Source organism: Tachypleus tridentatus, chromosome 6, assembly GCF_004210375.1.
Source record: "Tachypleus tridentatus isolate NWPU-2018 chromosome 6, ASM421037v1, whole genome shotgun sequence".
Classification (NCBI taxonomy): Eukaryota; Metazoa; Arthropoda; class Merostomata; order Xiphosura; family Limulidae; genus Tachypleus; species Tachypleus tridentatus.
The window spans coordinates 29,012,323-29,028,577 of record NC_134830.1 but is presented as its reverse complement, the minus strand read 5'-3'; the positions used below and the strand labels follow the sequence as shown (position 1 = coordinate 29,028,577).

The window sequence follows — 16,255 nt, the reverse complement described above, 5'->3', positions numbered from 1 at the left end:
CACTGATGACGTAACTTTAAGATGCCCGGATGAAAACGTCATTAACGAGTTGATCTGCAAAACGGCTGACCTCAGAAACTGAAAGGCTTGGTATCAGCATCTGTGAAGTTATTTGCTTTGTAGATATATTTTAATTGTTATACTAAAAGTAAGAAGTGCACGTTATTTTCCTTAAAGTTTACGGAAACCCGTAGTTTTATCGTCAATTCGAATTTCATACATAATAACTGGAATGTCTACTCCTGCTCGAAGAAGACTCATGAGGGATTTCAAAAGGTTAAAATTATAACTTAAGTTATAATTGTAAATTATAGTACAGTTATACTGAATTATGTTGTCATATATACTACTGTCGGTATTGGTACTACGATATTAAGTTTATATTTATTTTAACGTAATAATGATATTATTATTACTATTATTAATGCTACTATTATGATTTTTTTTTTGTATAACTGTAACAGTATTTATAGTTTGGTAGTTAGAACAAAAACTGTCAGTCACTCCAGTTGTTGAGGTTACTGTGAGTAAGACCGATATTAATTTAGTTCTTTTGTCAAGTTTGATAAAGTTAAACGTTAACTTTATTAAGACAGATGAAGTTACTTAGTTAATTGATAAATGTAACTCTAACTTGTATTCTGAAAATCGTGTAGTATAACTTTGAAACTTAAATAAATTATACACTGTTATAAATATACAATTTGTATTGTAAAAATGTACGTGGATAAACTGGTGATGTAGTTATGTTCACGTCCATAGTAAAGAAATTAGCCTAGACCTAGTGATATATAGAGTTCATATCTTACCAATTATTTCACTTGAGAAGGTTGAAAAATACTGTGGTTACTTTGAAAAAAACTAGTGTACTTGGAGCTTATAGTTAATTAAAATTAATGAAGTGAATTAACATTTGATTTGCCATTTGTCACTGAACTGTATCATGATATTCTACCCTTCATTACAACATCTTATCTCTTTGTTTGCTTTTTCATCTTGAGTCTTTTCACAAGTGCCTCTAATAAGAAAAATACCTTTAAATGATTCAATGAAAATTAAGCAAATATTATACAACATTAGTATGATATGGATAACAAATACTGACTGTACACACACACACACACACACACACTAATGTACTGCATGGTCCCACTATACACACACACTAATGTACTTCTGCATGGTCCCACTATACACACACACACTAATGTACTTCTGCACGGTCCCACTCTACACACACACTAATGTACTTCTGCACGGTCTCACTCTACACACACTAACGTACTTCTGTGCTGTCCCCAAAAATGTTTTGTTCCAAGAGTAACTAAAACCAAAATTAAGAGTAACAAATATTTTTATTTCTGGGTTTTGAAGTTAAGGTTATGCTGTGTTGTAGCCTATAAAGTATATAATTCTTTTGGTAATTTATGATGTATGCAACGTGTACTGACAACATAACAGTACAAATCACAGTGGTATGCATCCCTCAGGTAATGTCATTTTAATGTACATTGATTGACAGACAATTCACTACTGTATTGTGGTGTGAGAGTTTAAAACAGGTGTCCTCTCTATATTTGTTTCTTGGGGCAAAGGATAGTAGTGAACATTCTCTTCCACAAAGACTCTCTGCTCTTTAGTTTTGTGGTGCCAGTTGAGTAGAATTGCCTTGGGTAAAAGCTGTCTATTTTAATCCACATTCAATAATTTAGCAAAATTAAACACATAATGAAATGAAATAAAACTTATCTCAACAGCATTGTTTAAAATGTTCAAGAAAAAAGTATATGCATTCGAAAAAGTATGACATTGTGGCATGCATAATGCTGCGTGTTGTAACTGATGCTGATATCAAAGTTGCAGTTTAATGTTTCTGTGCTTAAACATATATGTGCAACAGTATATGCCTTAGGATATCGTGTTATAAACATTTTTTAAACTTGAAGTTCTTTTGAGATTTCTTTTTCATTGGATATTTTTATTTAAAATGTGTGAACTGAACAGTTTCTCTAACTTATAGCACTGCATTTGAAGGGAAACAAAGTGGCTTAAGGTCTGTAACTACAGATATATTGGATCTTTTGAAAGTCACTTGATGTTTCAATGACTGCATTCAGGAAATTAATGCAGTGTTGTGTACACTATATATACACTAATTTGACCGTGTAAAAGAGAAGACCGTGATTAACACATTGCAATGACTTGTTCAAACTTCTTTGGTTATTTTGAATGATAGCCTTTTATACCAATGGGTTCTCTGTTTTTTGGTCAAATCACAAACTAAGTTTCATAAACCTCAGTGTGTCTATTGGATTCTTGAATGCTGTTGTCAGTACAGTGGAAATAACTTTAGAAACACTAAGTAGGTTTAATAAAGTGTCAGTAGTCCTCAGTACAGGGGTTTTAAACAAGCACATTTTAGGTAAACAAAATTTTCTAATCAGTAGTTAAAACAAATTTCTAACCTTTTTTTTTTCTATGTGTACCTCCTGGCAGCCTGTGACATTTACATCACAACATCTATGGAAACAGATGTCTTAAGTTCTCTCTCCTAATTTATACCTTACTACTACCGTATTGTGCAACAGTGCACCTCTATTGCTCCAGTGGGTAACTAATGTTGGCTCTAAATCCTCCCTTCTAATCTATACTTTACTAATGCTGTATCTGCAACTGTGTGCCTCTATTACTCCAATGAAAAAACTAATGTTAGTAAAACAATTTGTAAAAGTGAGATTTAAATGAATAATGAGATAATCCCAATTTCCAGAAAAATTGTAACTTCATGTTTGAAAGTTTTTGTGAGAAGTGTAAGCTCAGCATATATTGAAATGTTTTGTAACTTTTGTTTTCCCACTCAGTGATTTGTGAAAGACATCTACAGGTATTTAATCATTATATTGAGTGTTTAGTTTAATTTTACAAATAAGACAATGGTTAAGACTTGGGGTTCAGCATTTCTGGTTTGTCAGGTGTAATAGGTGCAAATAATGGGTTTTGTTTGGTAACTCTGGACAACAGTACATTTTTAAAGAAGTTAGTAGTGAGGATGCTCAATTATATGTGGAGTTTATAGGTTGGAGGAAAAGTTGGAGCCTATCCTAGCTAAAGTTGAGGAAGAAAAGATTAAACTGTTGGAAATGACAGAAGGATTTCAAGAGGAGCTAAAACTTTTATATGCAAGGAAGACATCAGCTAATATTAACAATGATGTTCAGGAAGTTGGAAAGGGTAATATTAGGGTTAAAGTAATGAACTTAACTATAAAGACCCTATTTTGTTGAGCAACAAGTTTCAGCCTTGGCTTATGTAGATGAGGAACTATTGGAGAGAAAGAAGAGTATTGATTATGAACTTAGAGGTTATAGTTATAGGTGATTCCTTAACATGGTATGTGGATAGAATAGTCTGAAGTAAATATGGAGAAAAGAGATTATGCTACCCTAGGGCATGGGTGGAAGATGTACTAACAGAGCAAGAGATATATTGAAGGGCACTGATAACAATGCAATCTTTGTTGTGCATGTGGGGCAAATTATATACGAGTAAGTTAGAGGAGAATATTAATATGTACAAAGGGCTGATGAAAGTATTTAAAGCTAAAGGCAGTAAATTGTGTCTGGGATACTGCCAAAAAGTAATTGTGAATATGAAATTTTGAGTAGGTTACTAAGACTAAATGCTAAGCTGAAATTAAGTTGTAAGAATTGAGCAAACTAGCTGTTTGGATTTTATCAGTTCAGTGGGAAGACAGAACTTTTGGAGAAATATTACAGTGAAATTAAGATTTTAGCTATGAATAAAGTTATAATTATGGGTGAATTAATTTCAGACATATTGGTTGGGAAATACTACAGTCAAACTGTGAAGGAGGAATGTTTCTGGAAACTGTTGAAGATGGATTTCTGCATCAGTTGGTCAAGGCACCTGCTAGGAGTAATGCTATTGTAGGTTTATTGTCAACTTCTGATATAGAAATGGTTGAGAGGGTGGAAAGTGGGGAACACCTGGGTACAAGCAATGATTGCTGTATTAGGCTTGATGTTTTACTGCATATGGAAATTGAAACAATGATGTTTTGATTCTAAATTGAAAAAAACATTTTTTTTAAAGGGTTGAACAAGGATTCTATTGTGAATTGACAGCTGAATTATTTGGAGAAACTGAGCAAATGTAGAAAATCTTTAAAGAACAATTTTCCAGTATTTAAAACAAATATTCCTTACAGAAATAAAAAGGTAGCTACAAATAAAAATTCAGGTTGGCTTACAAAGGGTATAAGAGATAAAATTAAAGAAAAGCATTACAAATTTAAGAAACTTGAATTGACTGGTGTTATAGAAGATTAAGAAACTTGATCAAACAGGAAATTAGGTCATTCAAAATGTCTGAAAACAAATGTTAATAGTAAGGATTTTTTACATCAGGGGTAAACAAAAAGATAGGATTCTTGTAGGATGATGAAGGAAGGCTTTTATCTTATGACTATGAAATGGCTAGCTTATTATTAGGGTGTCCAGAAATAAATGTTGGAATTCTCACAATGACATTTAGAAGCTGAATATTGAGTAACTTATTGTTGGTTGGTTTAATCCAATGTTTGTTGCTTACAAGATGTCTTAATTGTCTACTGTTCAACTCTATTCAGAGTAAGTTTTGCAACCCCCAAGGCAGCATGGACAAGAAGGACTTTTGTCTGATTTTCCTCTACAACTTCAAACTTGGATGAAAAGCTACTGAAACTACATGGAACATCAACCAGGCATTCAGCCATGGATCTGTTACTGAATGGTACAGTTCAGTGTTGGTTCCAAAGATTTTGACATGGAAATGAAAGTCTTGAATGCCACAAAGGTCGTGGAAGGAAGCCATCTTTAGATGAAAATGCATTAAGAGAAGTAGTTGAGACAGACCCTTGCACAACAGTATATGATCTTGCAGAAAAGCTAGGCACAAGCAAATTAAGCATTGCCAACCACCTGAATGCAATTGGAAACATAAGTATAAGTTCGTTCTGCATGAGGTGACTGAAGATAAAGTTGGCATTATGAGACCTGTCAAGGATGATGCTCCAAATATTGAATGAATTGGAAATCTAGGTTCTGCCTCATCCACCTTATTTCCCAGACTTTTCCATACATATTTTCATTTTATCAAACAATTTGACAACTTTTTGAACAATAAACACTTTCAAAACCAGTCAGCTGTAGAAGCTTTCAGGGAGCTCATTAACCACAGAAACTGGTTTTTACAGCAGGAGTATAAAGAGCATCTTTACACATTGGCAAAAATGTGTTGAAGTAAATGGTGCTTACTTTGATTAAAGCATGTTTTACAACACTGGTTTATACTTTCCCAAACTTTGCAGTTCAAGAACTACATTTATTTCTGGATAATCTAATAAATTTCTGCCTTTTCTTCAGTTTTTACTAATGAAGACTCAAGCAGTATTCCTTATCCTGAGCAATTGAAAAATGAAAACAAAGTTGAACAAAACAATTTCATAAATTTTGAGCTTGTTAAAATAAAAGTGGGAAGTTTTAAAAAATGTTAATGGCCAGATAATATTTTTCTGAGGGTTTTAAAGGAAGTCAATGATTGGATATGTGGGCCACTTGTCACAAGTTTTTGCAAGTCCTTGAATAATGATCAAGTTCCAACAGATTGGGCATTAGTTGATGTGACTCCTATCTTCAAGGGAGGTAGTAAAGTTGTCCCAGTGACTGTTTGTTAGTCTTGTATCAATTGTGGAAAAAGTTTTAAAAAGTCTGAAAGATACTTTGCAAATTCATTTAACATTTTATTGGATAGTCAACACAGTTTCACTAAGAGAAAATCTTGCCTAACAAATCTTTTCACATGCTTTGAAAATGTTACTGTACATATAGATGATGGTAAAGTGATTTTGTGCATATCTGGATGTTTGACAAAGTGTGACATAAAAGGCTTGTAAATCAATTTATCTCCATAGGTGTTGAGAATAAGTTAACTAATTGGGTAGCAGGTTGGCTTGATGGAAGAAAGGAAAGTTTTTATAAATGGAGTTCAGTCAAACTGAATTAATGCTGCATAAAACCTCAAGGGTCAGTCTTAGGACCATTGCTGTTTATGAGCTCCATTAACAACAGATGAAGGAATGGCCAATAAAATTACTTAATATTGTTGTTGATATCAAGGTCTTGGCTGTTGCTGGCTGTAAAGAGGATGCTGCTGCTTCACTGAAGGATTTAGATTGTTTAGTAAATTGGGCAAATAAACGGCAGATGGGTTTTAATTGTGGTAAATGCAAGATACTGCTTATGGGTTACAGTATGGATGTGTATATCCTTAATAGTGTTACAAAAGAAAAGGATCTTGATGTAATAGTTCAGTCTATTAAGCCATCCAGCAGTGTGCTATTGCTTGTAGTAGGGTGAACAGTATTTTCAGTTTGATCTACAGAAATATTTAATACAAGTCTGAAATGCTATAATAATTTTATTGTATAGATCACTGCTTATGCTGCACTTGAATTATTGTGTTAAGTTTTGGGCTCTTCAGGAAAGACATTGAATTCATTTAAATGGTTCAGAGAAGGGTTACTTAAATAGTACTTGGGATGGAGGGGTTGTAATATGAGATTGTTTTTTAAATTGTTTTCTATTCAAAAAGAGAAGAGTGAGAGGAAATATGATTGAAATGTTAAGATTGTAAAAAGAAATGATAATGTTGATGTATCAACATCATTCACATTTAACAACAAGAGGTATAGAACTAGGGGACACAAATATAGAAGCTGTCTTCAGCTAAGACAATTTTATTTTTCAAATAGGTTGGTTGGCCTATGGAATGCAAATGAATGTGGCAGGGGTTTAGTTTAGAGAGAGGGAAGTCTGAAGAATTCTCTCTCCAACTGGGGTGGTTAGGAACGTTGTGGTTCCTCTTCATCCCCTCACGTGAAAAATTATTTAAATTTACATAGTTTTTGCCTTTATTATATTTTGACTTTTTTGAGGTGGGGTATGTAAGAGTGACATGAAAGAAGGGAGAACTGGACGAGGGCGGCATAAGGGAAGTGAGCCAGGTCATGGCCTATGGAATGGGTTGCTTTTGCATGTTTTAGGGGTGGTAAATTTGAGTAAGTTGAAATGAAAGGTTGAGAAATGAATGTTAATGACTGGCCTTAACCTTTTTATTTAATACTTTGGTTTAGAGGTTGGGATAGCAGAAATGAATCAGCAGACCTTTTTTTTGTCCCTAAACATTGTTATTTAATATTATTATTTTCTGTCAAGCTGAGAAGTACTTCTAGGTAAACCATGCATTGCTGCCTGAAACTAGATATTTTGGAGTTTCATGATAAAGAAAGATTCTTTGATACTATAAAGTGTTGCTTCTTGTAGTGGAAATAGCTTAATTCACTTTTTTTAAATTATTAACAGATTTATCAAAATATTTATCTATACTGTGTACATGGAAATGGGCAAAAACAATGAAGACTTGAGTATTCAGAAAGTTTGACCCCATAGTAAATATAAATTGACTCTGAAGATGCTGTGATGACTTTAACATGAGTGAAGGTTTTTATTTTCATAGCCCTAAGCCAAAAATGCTGTTTCATCCAAGATAAATGTTAGAAATATGATCATACATAGTTAAGTAGTTTAAAAAGTTAATGGCTGAAATAATTGGTATGTCAGTCCTGTTTCAAAAGTTCATGTTGAAGTGTTTGTTTTGAAAGTAAAGAAAACTTATTGGTAATAGTCAGATTACACAGCAAAAATGCACACGTAAACTGTTGACATTTGTACTTCTAGGTATTGGTACCAAAAAAAAAGCAGTACAGATCATGGATTAATAGATGGAGTATTATAAATGCCTATCTATCTGTATATGTTGGACATCTTTGGTGAGAAAGTCACTTGCCATATAGATGATGCTTCTGTGTAATGGAAGGAGTGTTATACTTTAGCAAGGCTTAGGAAAAAATATGCTTTGAAAAGTGTAAAGTTTCATAACTGATTCCTAAAGTTCAAAGGCACATCTTTGAAAAGATCTCAAGTGTTTTTTGTACATCTAGATAGATTGCTCCATCCATTGTGCATCCAAAGTAACATCATCCTAAAATAAGTCTCAAATATCTATTACAAAGGAATGATGAACGAACACCTTTCTTTTTCAATTCATCAACTAATACTAGAAAAACTCAACATTCACATTCATCACAACCAACAGAAGTTTTGTCATAACGTGTAAAACAGCCTCCAAAATTTCAGTAAATCCATATTTAGTAATATTGGAACTACCAAGTAGGATAAAATTAAATATTTACAAAGAAGATTGTTCTGGAAACCTCAAAGCTCAAATTCTAGTATATTTTAGATTGTGATTAAATGCCATTAGCTAAAATGTGAACATTTCAACCTGTGTAAAAATTAAAATCTGGATGTAACACAAATGTATCCACTACATGTGTACCTAAGTGAATTGTCAAATCATGAGTCAGTATTAAGAATTTGTGTATAGTGACTCAACCAGTATTACATAAAGATAAAAGAAATTCTATAAAAATTGAGAAGTTAATGTCTTAATTCAGGTTGAAATGATTTTGTAAATTGAGGCAATAAACTGACAACAAACATTTGCTAAAGTTAATAAGGTTTGTGATAACCTTCAAACGTTTATAAAACTATCATTGTTTGTGTGATAACATTTAAATAAAGAAGCTACCTAACTTCCATTATTGGTTTATACAATTTTTTTTTGTTTCATATGTCAAAAAACAAAAAAAAAACTCTATTATGGCAAGATTCCTTCATCTGATTGTTTTAATATTCTCAAACTATAAGTAAATTTAACTAGACATCAGAAAATTGATATAATTTGAGTTGGTAGTTGTCTAGTGTTGCTGTTTTTTTGAATCCATTAGTTTTTGCTGTTAAACATGCATTACTGTAAACACTCAAATGCCAGTAAGTATATTGCTACTTCATATGTTAAGATGGTAATATGAGTACTAACTTGTGTTTAATAGTAACTTTGTTTTCCTTTGTATTAGTTTCATTAAATCTTGTTGGTTATTGTTGGGTACGCAAGACTAGTTAGTTATTCTGATTATGTAGTGATTTAATATTTAATGATTTTTAGTTGTTGTAAGTTTAAGAGTTAATTATTTTAAGCAGTAGTTGTGATAACTTTTGTTGTGTAGCTGTGAACAAGTTATATATTGGGTATGCACTTTAATTGTTGTATTAGGCTTTTGTAACATTGATATTACCTTAATGTAATTTTCTCAGTTTTTCTCCTTATGTGAATATTGCCATTATAATGTTTTATATATTTTTTTATTATTATTATTTATAGCATTATAAATAGGTGCAAATATAGTGCAAGGGGGGAAGTTAAAATAAGTTAATGAAAATGAAGTTAGACTGATTGATTGTTTAACAATAATGGGTAATCTCTAAAGTGAGTTTCACAATGATGTTTTAACAATACCAATTATATTCTAGTGGTGTTTCTTACAAGTTCAGGAATGTTAAGACTCGTGGCTATTGGTTTAGAGAATTCCCATAGCCAGTGGTTATCAACATTTTAAATTAAATCATAATGAAATGTGACCTGATTTCAACTAAAATGATTTACTTATGTAAAAGTACATATTACATTTTGTAAAAAATTTGTAGGTGGTGGAGAATCATGAATACCATTTTTAGGTTAAATGCACAGGAATTACTGTAGAACATTTAAAAATTTCAAGACATTAAACCGTCTCAAGCCTCTGTAACTTGTCCAAGTCCACAAATATTTAAAGCTGTAAATACAGTTGATAACCAGTGGTGTAACAAATTTTTGTACTTGTATTTGACTTGTTTTGAATATATTTTAAAACAAGCAGATTATGTGCTGTCTGTTAAAATTTATTGCAAATGTATCATACACTTACTGTAAAAGAATCTGGTCGTATACAAAAACCTGATAGCCATGGTGTTTGCACTTATAAATAGTATTTTGCAATGTTAACTTGTATTGACTTAAAACTGATCTTAGGTTTCTGAACTTTGGAAGATTTTTTGTGATTATGGCTGAAAATAACAATGTAAAGAGAACCCAACTAATGTTTCAGTTTTCTTACTTATTTGAGATGGAAATCAAATGGCCTTATTTGTAGTTTATGTTTATGTATATTTTACAAGCTTTTCATCAGAAATCCGTATTGAACCTGTATTACTAAGTATTGGCGATTTTTTTTTTTTTTTTTTGTTTAAAAACTGCTTTAATGAAAAAATGAAAACATCAAGACAATTAGTGGTATTACTTTGATGTGGAAGAATCTGTAATGGGTGTACTTCCCAAAAACTTCTAATCTTTGCATTATTTAACATTTAAAAACAATAAAAAGATTTAATCTGCTTATTAGTTACCATTTGCAAAAAAAAAATTGTGTACACTTTTCCCTACTTGTTACTTCAGATAATTCATTGTTTTGCATGTTTAAAAGTGTGTGTGTATGTAAGACAATGTTAGAGCCTTAAATGTTGTACTTATAACTACACAATTAATATCTGCTTTATAACCAACCAAGATAAATGAATAATAATAAATGACTATTTAGTAGGTAAATGAGAACTTATTTAACCTTAAACATAGTAATTTAACGACCTTCAAGTATCTTAAATTTAATGTTAAGCAATATAAGAATTATAATGCTGTCAGTTTATTCTATAAAACCTTTGATAGTTATAATGTTATTTTACAATGCTTGAAAACTATTAAATGAATGAATAAGAATAGAAACTTGAGTTTTATTTAATGTTTTAAAATTAACTCTGAAATTTAAAAGTAACACTGAATTTTAGTAATTTTTTATGACTTTCACTATGATAATATAGTATGTTAGATTAATCAGTGTTGACCATATAATTCTAAAGTGTCCAAAAAAAACATTCACAATAATAGTGTTTTTGGAGTAATCAGTGTTGAACATATAGCCCTAAAGTATCCAAAGTGAAATTAAAGTGTCTGTTTTACAATTGATTAGCTCAGTAGGGTTATAATCCAGCAATTCCAAAGCTTGTATCTTTATTTTTACCAATATTATTGGTATGAAAATAATAATAAACAAACATTTCAAGCATTATAATCAAGATTGATAGTTATAATTATCAATAATGGTATTTAGAAGAGAAATAACATTGATGAATAGAATGCCTCTTTTCAAGGTGTTTTAAGGAAGTTACTTGTGTAGTCATACCATTTGTTTTAGATACCAACAATACAAAAAACATCTTTTTCACAATAATTTAATTTCTAAACAATGAAAAATCAATTTTGCAACAAGTTTGTTTTAAGGTTTTGTAAATATTCCTAACCTGGATAAAAAATCTCAAGTCTAGACACTGTTAATGGCTAGAAACGCCAAACCTATAGAATATATCATGGCAGGCAAATAGATGAGGTTTGTTACTTATGGTCTCCTCCCCTACTAATACAGTTTTAGGATGTAATTATTAACTCTTGAAAAAAAATGAGGGGCCTGGACTACTGAAATGCCAATCCTTGATATCCATACTTGCTCATACAACATTAAATAATAAAGTTACCTATCTGTAGATTAGAAACAACACAATATAAAAACAAAATAGTAAATTTACCATTTATCTAATACTTAAGTTGGAGAATTGGTGGTGGGTGGTATCAGCTATTTGTCTACCATCTAGTCAGCAACTTAAAATCAGTGGCATAGGGTATTTAGAATGAGCTGAAATAGCTAGTAATCAGGAACAATTTTCATTAGTTAGTTATTTTTCTGATTAAATTGTAATTTGATTATTGGACTAATCAAATTAATAATAAGAAATACTACTTTTGATTAGTTCATTGTTTTTGAGACAAACTGATTAATTTAAATTCATCAATGAATCTGTGAAACTAATTAATGCAATTGCTGTTACAAGTAGATCAATTAATTCTCCCAGCTGTGTTCAGAAAGCATAAAAATTAAGTTATTGTAAGAAATGGATAGTAAAACTGTGTAACATAATTTCCTTTGGTTTTTGAAGTCATACATACTAAAGTTGCTATTGGACAAATCTTTAAAACTTCTGAATACTTGTGAACTTCCTGATGATAAACGAAACATTTTTACATTGAAAGTTATATAAACAAATTTGTAACCTATTCTAGCAGCATGTGATGAGCCCTTGTATTTCCTACTTAAGGATTTTCTTATAACACTAATCATTGCTTTATTAACCTCAAAATTTTCCCAAACTGTTAATTCTGGAGACTGAACAAGTTGTATTAAAACATTAAAATATTGTCTGAAACTTTGAACTGTCAAGGTAAATCCACAAGTGTTGTACTGTATCATGTTTACAATGAACAAATTTTTTTCTCAATATCTAGCCAACAAATCTAGCAAGTTTTGATCTGTGCAATTAATGCTTTTACAGGCCTATTACAGTTTAAAAGAAACATTATCTTTCCTTTTGTTCCACATGTTGCATGTGAGATTTTAAAGTATGAACTTGCTATCTTTTCTGCATAACAGACTACAGCAAATGCAAGATGTGATTAGACCTGTTTCTGTTGATAGAGATTCATTTGGTAGATATTTGTAATTTGTAACAAGAGAAGTACCACAAATGTTACAAAATATCCTTTAATTACCAGCTTATTTAAATAGGATATTTTGTAATAAGACTGATTTGTCTTGAGGAATATAATAAAATGGACATAAACATAAACAACAGAATTATTTTATTAAATATAATACATTGTGCATTATTAAATGCAAAATTACTTAAAATGGAATGTTTTGTGTGTACCATGGATGTTGAGACAGAATTTTTAGCTTTACAAGCTATCAGCCACATGATGTGCAAATACAATGAAGTACAGTCTCATTGCTAAGACTTTTCTCAAACAACATCATGTATCAATATTCTTTGGCATTGAGAAGGCTTATGATACAACATGGAGGTGTGATATTTTGTGAGACCTCCATATGTATGGGTTACATGGCTATTTGCCCACTTTTATTAAAAAAAATTTAATGGACAGGAGATTGAGTTTGTGTGGGTTTGACACTTTCCCATTCTTTTCTACAGGAACTTGGAGTCCCTCTGGGCTGTTTTGAGTATCACACTTTTCAGTATAAAAATTAATGCCATCACTGAACAACTTCCTCTCACTGTTGCAAACAGGCTCTATGAAGACAACTTTCACATCTCATGTCAGTCATCAAACATGAGGTATATTGAGCGTCAGCTACAGACTGCCCTCGATTTTTTTACTGAAGTGGACCACAGCAAATGGCTTTATCTTCTCTCTCTCTAAAATCATTTGCATGCACTTTTGTTGCCAACAGGGTATTCATTCTGATCCTGAACTCCATACCAGTGAAGTTGTGCTATCTGTGGTCCCTGAGACAAAGAACTTGGGGCTAATCTTTGACTCTAAGCTGACCTTTATACCACATATCGAGCAGCTACGGGTCAAATGTACAAGAGCACTGAACATCCTCCTTGTACTCTCTTCCACCACTCGGGGAGCGGATCGATGTTCTATGCTAAAGATATATTGTGCTCTTATTCGATTGAAACTCGACTGTGGATCACTGGTGTATGGTTCTTCCAGACCATCGGCCTTAAAGATGTTGGACCCTATTTATCATCAAGGACTTCTGCTCTGCACTGAGGCTTTCTGCACTTCCTCAGTTCAGAGCTTATACATAGTCTCATGAAACTTCTTTGCACTTCTGCTGTTTGCAACTGTCTTTACTATATGCTTTGAAACTTTGTTCCTTACTAAAGCATCCCAACAGGAGTTGTTTTTTTTTCCTCGGTGGGCCATATCTTTTCAGAACAGATGGTCTGCCATTGCTCCTTTTGGCCTTTGTATCCAGGTGCAGTTGGATGAATTGGGTTTATCCTTGGATAACATTGCTGTATCTACTGGTCAGCCCATTCCACCATGGCTTCTTACAGTCCCCAATTGTGACCTATCTTTAAGTCATCTGAGAAAGTAGTCATTCCTGATTGGAAATACTGTCTATTATTTGCTGAACATATTTTGAACCATCCTTCCATTCCTATTTATACAGATGGTTTAAAATCAGGTGACTGTGTGAGCTCTGCCATGGTTTTTTGTGTTTCGGTGGTTACACGCAGAATCCCCTCTACAGTTTCTGTATTTGCTGCTGAACTGTATGCTGTTTCTCTTGCCCTGGATAACATAGAAGCTAAGTAGTACTCAAACTGCACTATTTATACTGACTCGCTTAATTCTCTACTGGCTCTGGAATTGCTTCACGTTGGTTCACACTCTGTTCTTGCTGATATTCAAAATTGACTGACCCATTTCTCTTTAACATCTACTTGTATCAAGATTTTTTGGATACCGGGCCATGTTGGTATTCACGGGAACGAGCTCGCCAACACCACAGCTAAGCCTATCTGCTCTGGCACTGTCATCTCTGTGCCTGTCCCATACATGGACTATGGTCTTGTATTCAAGGCTTGTCTCCATGCCAGCTAGCAGTCGACTTGGAGTGAGCAATGCAAAAACAAGCTTTTCCAAATAAAATCCTATATTGGACTCTGGCCATCTTGCTTTTGTAAGGATCGGAAAGAGGAACTTGTTTTAACTAGACTACGCACTGGTCACAGTTGAACTCATCATTTTCTTTTATCTGGAACTGATGCACCGATATGTAGTCTGTGTAACACTCAGGTCAACAAATAAGCCATGTTTCACTTTCTTGTTGTCGTTACGACCCTCAACGACTGCACTATTTTAAACATGTTTTGTTCTAAGGTTTCTTCATAACATTAGTGTTATTGGTGATGGTGACACTGTCCACCTTGGTAATGTTTTTAGTTTTTTAAAGGCCATTAATCTTTTAATGCCCTTTAAGTTTTTCAATTTATACATTACTCCTTTTAATGTGGCTCCCTTTTAAAAATCACAGTTCATCTAGTTCAATTTGAAATTAGAAATTGGCCGTAACATTAACTTGAAACCAGGACTGGAAATGCCAACTTCAGGTGACTGATGCTGCTGTTTGAACTACCTATTAGTCATCCTGACAAGTTATTATAATTTTGCTACATGTCTTTTAAAACAGTTTTTATTACTTTCCTATTTGAAAATGGCCATAATGTCAAATAGAATGGGTTATTTTTTGATAACTTTGATTTGTTGTACTATATCAGATGTAAAGCTAAATGTATTTGCTGTCTTCCTTAATTGATATTCACATGAACTGAATATTTATTCAACATACTGAAATTAAAAGAAATATTTTGAAAATCATATCTTGGACTCTAGTCCTTTTGCAGTGGGCTTGGTATAATATACATGAATTAAATATTCCTACTATAAATTTTGATGCATTGCATCTATCTTCACAAAGTTTGGTAGACTTTTATGTGCACAAGAAAATCAGATTTTTTAATGAAAAATATTTTTTAAAGATTTCTTCGTGAAGATATTTAGTCTCTTTTTTTTTTTTTTTAACTAGCCAGAGTGAGAAGTGATTGTCATGTCATGATTAAAAACTGTTTGCCCCAGAAATTACATTTATTTGTGTAATCTCTAAAACATCTTACAACTCTTTTCAAGTGTTTGTTTTTGTAACTATTTGTATTTTGCTTGCTAGTTTCTCTACACTAACCATATGGGGTCTGTCTGTTTGACCGACCTCATAACCACCATGAAAAATGAGGAAATATAAACTGATTTTTCATTTTAGAATGAGTACAAATTTTAGCCCCAAAACAACTGTTTAGTCTTAAGTAGCTTAAATCTCATTACACATTTTTATATATTTATTTTTAAAATATCAACCTTCCAGTCATGCCTGGTTAACAATACAGAAGTTGCATTAATGAGATGTATGTGCTCTGTTACTATATACAGTGATGCAGAACTGACCTTTAGTCTTTGCAGTGTGACCTGTCCTGGCTGTGCTTTACTGGAGTAGTATTTTGTAAAATATGGTCACATTTCAATATTATACATTATATTAATTGTTATTTATACATAACTTCTTAAACTTATTTTTCTTAAAACATAGAACTGTTAATAAACAAGTATAGCAAACAATTATATCTTATAATGACTGTTGTACTCATTTGCTGCTTGCCATAGGTTGCTCAGGCTTTTTAAATTTTGCATATGTAAGTTGTGAAATTTCTTTAAATTTTATGTATGCATTTGAGATAACTACAAAATCATAAATAACTATATTAACTCAGTAGAATTTAACTAT

At 32.1% G+C, this 16,255-nt stretch overlaps 1 protein-coding gene across 1 annotated transcript in view; it reads left to right on the top strand.

Moving 5' to 3' along the window:
- Nucleotides 1-16,255, top strand: part of LOC143252160 (ubiquitin-conjugating enzyme E2 A) — a 36,018-nt gene continuing 19,763 nt past the window's right edge. The window contains exon 1 of the mRNA XM_076503863.1: nt 1-276. Within this exon, the coding sequence (XP_076359978.1) occupies nt 233-276 (44 nt within the window). The 5' untranslated portion in view covers nt 1-232. The remainder of the gene's footprint in view (nt 277-16,255) is intronic.